At 29.4% G+C, this 6,025-nt stretch overlaps 1 protein-coding gene across 2 annotated transcripts in view; it reads right to left on the reverse strand.

The window, feature by feature from the left end:
* Positions 1 to 3,901: 3,901 nt before the first annotated feature.
* The window catches only part of LOC110460973 (monoglyceride lipase-like), an 11,851-nt gene continuing 9,727 nt past the window's right edge, over positions 3,902 to 6,025 (reverse strand). For both annotated transcript variants that reach the window (XM_021514225.1, XM_021514226.1), the window contains one exon: positions 3,902 to 5,665. In XM_021514225.1, coding sequence (XP_021369900.1) covers positions 5,567 to 5,665 — 99 coding nt within the window. In that variant the 3' untranslated portion in view covers positions 3,902 to 5,566. The remainder of the gene's footprint in view (positions 5,666 to 6,025) is intronic.

Below are 6,025 nucleotides of genomic sequence, written 5' to 3' on the forward strand. Positions count from 1 at the left end.
GCCTCCTATTGGCGATTGTCCGAAATAAAGGGAAATAAATAGCGAATAGAAATACTTTTGTCCACCAGTATCTCTACAAACAGGTATCCTACAGTCGATGGTTATTAAGCCCTCTTTATTTATTTATACATACTGTAAATCTTCCTTGACATGGTAAGAAAATTAAGTCAATTACATCAGAAATTAATCTTTATATTGACATCTACCGGTTTTTATTGGAAGATGTTTCAATAATTTAACCTATTTCACCTCTGTGACATTATTCAATTATAGCCTTTGGCTGAGGTCGATACCTGGATTTATCGACCCGAAAAAAGATATATTAACAGAGGACGCAGTCCAAGGTCAATATATCTTTTCTTGGGTCGATAAATCCAGGTAAATCCAGGGGTATCGACCGAAGTCAAAGGCTACAATTGTTTTATTATTTTCAAAACAGTAATGTTAGCAATCTGAAAAAAAATCACAGCAAAAATCAACGGAAGCGGGACGACGCGTTTGTTAGGAGTCACGTCATTTTTAGAAACACCCAGTCCTCAAGTTCACATTTTTGTGTAGGCCTTCATATGGTTTATAAGTTGTTATAGGACTTAAAATATGGGTGAATCATGCCATTCATGCACCTCAATGACTTTTGACAGCGATGCATTCCAGCAAACTAAGAATAATCATTATTGTAGGCCTTACGGATCCTGAGAAGTTTCCGCAACCATGAATAAGTCGAGGTCATTTATTTAAACAAACATCATCATATAATCAGGTAAATCCATGTTTAATACAAAAACAAATCCAAACCAAACAAAATAAAATTTGCCAAACAACTTTACTGGTATTCATAGGTTACATTTTATAACATTATGGCAAGCGTAAATTTTGGAAGTTGATAAAAGATTAAAATACAGTACATTTAATGCAAGATAACACAACAATAAATAGATTATCAAAATACTATCTGATTAATCATATTTGTACATTCATATTGCTGTTAAACATTAAGTAAAAAAATCCAGAAGTAAAAAAATCCAGAAGTACTTTTTTTTTTTCTGTTAAACAGTTAATTGTACCTGAATACTGAACACATTATGTATTTCTCAATTCAAATTATATATTATGTATAATTATATGTAGATGAAATGCTAAAATGACGCAGATATATAACATAATCAAGTATTAGTGTATAATATGCTTTATGACGTCCCATGATTTTATGGTTTAGTGATGATATTACTGAATTTCTATGGTTATTTCTTTTTTTGAATTTAGAAAATAGAAAATCTTACACAAGATTTCAACATTTCTCTGAGAAGTATGTTAACCAAAATGTATTATTATTCTCTAGTGATAAATCATATACATGCAGGTCAATGTCTTAAAAAACATGTACTGAAATCCTCACCATAATAAACTATTTTGATCATTGGGATTTATAAAATTATGCCATATCTGATTCGCAAATAAAATAATGAACCGGTAAATTTATTATGACCTTTTCAAAATAAATAAATAAATTAAATTAAACATTTTTTTATCACAAAAATCTTGCTTTGTTATCATAGCTGTAATAAATACATGAAAATTAAAAGCATAATGATTTTGGTCTAATAAAGCCATTTTTTGTGCAGAATCAATATTTTGGAAAGGAATTAAAATACTATTTTCAAATTTCTGATTTCTGAAACAACAGATTTCAGTAAACAAAAATTTACCTTCAAGTGTATGCAAGCATTATATTTCAACCACAACCTAGGAAATGTCTATTTACCATCCTGAATTTCAGAGGTCATTTTACATAAAGCATAATAAAATGCATATATCAATTGAATGACAATATTCAAGAACGTTTCAAAAATTGTTCTGTTGGTAGGAATTTCTCTGGGGTTAAACACTTATTCCATGAAGTGCAATCATCCTGGCATGACTTCAAAATCATTGTGTAATTGGCATATTTACAATATACATTGTAAAATCGTGCCTGAAAAGTAATTAGGTAAATTAATTAAAGGGATTAATTAAAAGCTGTAGTTGAAATTATGTTAAGTAAAAGGTCAAGTTTCACATCGAATTTAAAATGTTGTAATTTCTAAACCCTGTGGTTAGTATAGGTAACTACAGAACTGAAAAGTTTAAAACACTAATTTCATACGGCGGATTCATTTCGTGAAATGCGACACATAAGTAAATATATCAGAATGAATTCAAATTAAAAATGAAAATAAACACACATAAACCGTAAATACATGAAGGAAAATATCACCTTCCTGTTTTCCTTGTAGAATTCTAACTGTAAATGTCTTAGCAAATCAGTAGAACAAGAATCAGAAAAATAAAAATGTACCAATTAATAATTATCATGAAAACTTCAATAATAATAACATAATTTCATTTCCTGAGATGTAACATGATATGGCACAAAATAAAATAATCACGATACCGATTGAGCAAATGAAGATTATTTAAACAAAAATCTTCGATCTCTCTGGCCAGAAAAAAACAACAAAAAACTATTTTTTGATTTCAATTTCTCAAAATCTTTTGTTTTGTTAAAAAATAACATTTTTTTAAAACTTTCCTTCCAGAATTCATTGTTATTTTAAAAAACATACATGACATCTTCCTTTTTTTGAAAGTCTTTTAAACTGAATTGTATCTGTTTTCTCTAATTTCCCACATTTAGTGTTGATTAGATGTACAGTAAAGTTTTATTGGACTAATCATGGAACAGCTAAGCAAATTGACACCCATAGTTTTCCAGATGTCAAATTGGCATTGATTAAATCTATAATGCCAAAAAAATGGCAAAATAAAAAAAATTGTTATCAATTACAATTTTTGTATACTATATGACAGACATTTGTTCTTTATAATTTCAGCGGTGGAATTATTTTGGTTCTTTTAAAAGTTATCATCCACGTATACATTTAAAACATTTCCAAAAAAATAATAATTCAGGTATAAGAAATTAACATATTTTTAAAAAAAAGTATAAAAGTACATTTATGGCAAAAGAAAGATATACTGAACACAATGACAATGAATATGTAAATGAAATGTTCAACATGCATAGGATAATGTACATAAAAGAGATAAAAAATTCTATATCAAATATCAGAACAGAGAGAAAACCTGTTAAAAACTAGGAGTTCTTCTTAAGTGCATTTTGTTCATCAGGTTCTTTTTATAATCAGGTCACACTAGTCCAGTTTGTCTCTACCATGAAAATGGGGCATTGTTAATATAAAGTCAATGGGGTTCAAAAGCACAAAGTCCACTAATGATTTAATGTGCAAAGGTCTTACAGAGTAAAAAAAAAGTCTTATCAATGATAATTCTTATTACTGTTTGTACTTGAAAGTTAATGTTCAGGCGTTAACAGCCAAAAATAATGAGTTAAAAATGTTTCAGGTTCTTTTGATATCCGATGTTCAGAGGGGGTTGTTCTCAAAATCATATGTAGTGTATTTAATAGAAGATCTACTTTTTTCATCTAATAATGGGGAGCTTGAAAATAATTTTCACTAAAATAACAATACGATTGCACACAACATGACATGACTTAATGTGGAATTAAATTATGGAGTTTTGTTTTTGTCCATAAAGATGACGACTTTAAATGACCTTATCTGTTGAAAAACGTCAAAATTAATAAAACCAAATTAAAACTAATCCATGAAGATGACATTCAAATAAAACTTCTTTTTTTTTTTTAAATGGATATGTGTCGACAAACCGGGTAATTGTATAGTTGCCTGGTATATTCATTAAAAATATGACAATATAATAGTCCAGACTGCTACATCAAAATTCCAATATCAAGTTCAATAAATAGCTATAAAACAAATATACAGATTATATTTAAATACATATATTGATATTCTGAGCAAAGTTTTTTTTTTAAAACCAATATACTGATATTCTCAGCAAACATTGTTTTTAAAAACCAAAGAACTTTTTTTGTATAAAAAAATGTTTTCATAAAAGAGCTTAATTATACTAAATTCTTCATCGTCATAATTTTGTCTTACAAAAAAGGCCAAAACTTTCATGCTGCTGATCCCAAAATCTATATCTTTTATTAATATAGCAGTTTTGAGTATTGAAATGCCAAATGACTGCTATTAAAGCATATCACAAAAAATATCACAAGACACATATACTGCCATTTTAAACACATCAAAATGCGATACATTCCACCCTTTTTTTGGTAGGCAACTATTTAAACTAAAAAGGTATTTATGCTGTAAAATTAACTTGCCACCAGAAAGAGACTATAATACATCAAAATACATCCATACAGAGGTATTAAAATACAATTAACATCACAATCTGAATAAAAATATTTACAAAGTGTACCAGTACTCGGTACAAAATGTACCAATAAAATGTTGGTTGTTTAAGACTAAAACACATGAAAACAGTGCTGTTAACTCCTTGCATGCAACACCACTGTTTGGATTTCCAAATACATGATAATTAATCACTTAGTGTAGTTAAAAAACCCAAAATTAACAGCAGTAATGTCTTAACACTACCACACGTTGAAGTTACAATATGCAAATGTGATTTCAAGAGTACATGATTGATTTTTTTTTTTAAGAAAATTATCAAATACGTTTTTGAAACCTCTATTTCACATTATATATTTTATGTTCTGTGTGGTAACACTTTTAGTATGCTACCTGATACAGTATGCCAGCAAAACTGGGGGTTTTCCCCTTAAAGGTCTTTATACAACCTAACCAACTGTGTCAACATATAATTTGATCTTTACACAAAATTTGAAAGGAAGAGTTAATTCAGAAAATTTTAACAAATTATTGAATCATTTAATTAGATTAAATCATCAAATTAAGGATGTGTCTTAAAACAGTGCTGTCTGAAGTGATAATTAGATTGACAATATAATGGTTTTGTGACTTTATAGTACTGTATACCAGAGGTGGGGGTGTTTTAGTGGTTGGAATAAATAATCTTTTGGTGCTACAAAGTACAAGGTTAAGGCCCAGACAGGACATTGTTACTTTGTCATTCGTCTTTCTTTGTTAAATAGATATCAAATTAATAAAACACACTGTAACTACAAATTTTGATCTGAAGATTTAAATAAAAAGATTCAAATTGTCCCTGCGTTGGTTGATTCAAATAAAGCGAAAAAAAGATACAATGTATAACAAAACTGTAACACAAGTAGCTTCTAAAACGACACAGAGTCTTGAGTGTGGTTTGGTCAAAGGGACATAACTCGGAGTGAGAAAGCAAAGAGCTAAACAAACAATACCGTATAATACCACAGTTAAACTAAATGCAAACAAAAATGACCTAACTCAGGTCTATCTTCCAATACATCACAATTTTCAATAAAACATTTTTTTTTAAATCGTATAATTTTTTGGCTTTTTATTCCCTTCTGGTTATATAAACTTGTGTCTTGGACACATGTTGGAATAACAGCGGTCCTTATATGCTGTTTAAGCTATATAACCAATTTATTTAGATAAAGGGAATTTTCTTGTGCACATTTTTCCAGTCCGTTCATCTTGGTCCCATGTTTAAAATCAAAGATGCCTTCCTAAGCCCTCTTATCCAGCCAGTCGACTATGTCACTCAGAACAATGTCTCGGTCTTCTCTAGGTTCCCTATGTATCTGGTGGTAGAAACCTTTGTAGACCTGGAAAATATTTACATATTGTTATATAGAAAACATCTAGGAATACAGAACTATCACCATCAATATGCAATAACACCATAAACTTGAAAAATAGTGAAGACCTGGAAACACTGGAAAATACAGACCAGTCAATGTTGATTATTTCATAGATGTTTCTCCCTGTAAATTGAAACAAGAGGCCCAAGAGGGCCTGTATCGCTCACCTGAATATTTAAGCAGTCATAGCAAAATATTCTCATTAAATATTATATTGCACTAAAAATATTTCCCTCGCAAACTTTGTTGGCTCCATCTGTTGAAACTACCAGCAAAATATTATTATAAGATTCTATGCTTTTTGATTCTTCTTCAGAAGTTGCT

Source organism: Mizuhopecten yessoensis, unplaced genomic scaffold (genome assembly GCF_002113885.1).
Source record: "Mizuhopecten yessoensis strain PY_sf001 unplaced genomic scaffold, ASM211388v2 scaffold10529, whole genome shotgun sequence".
Lineage (NCBI taxonomy): Eukaryota > Metazoa > Mollusca > Bivalvia > Pectinida > Pectinidae > Mizuhopecten > Mizuhopecten yessoensis.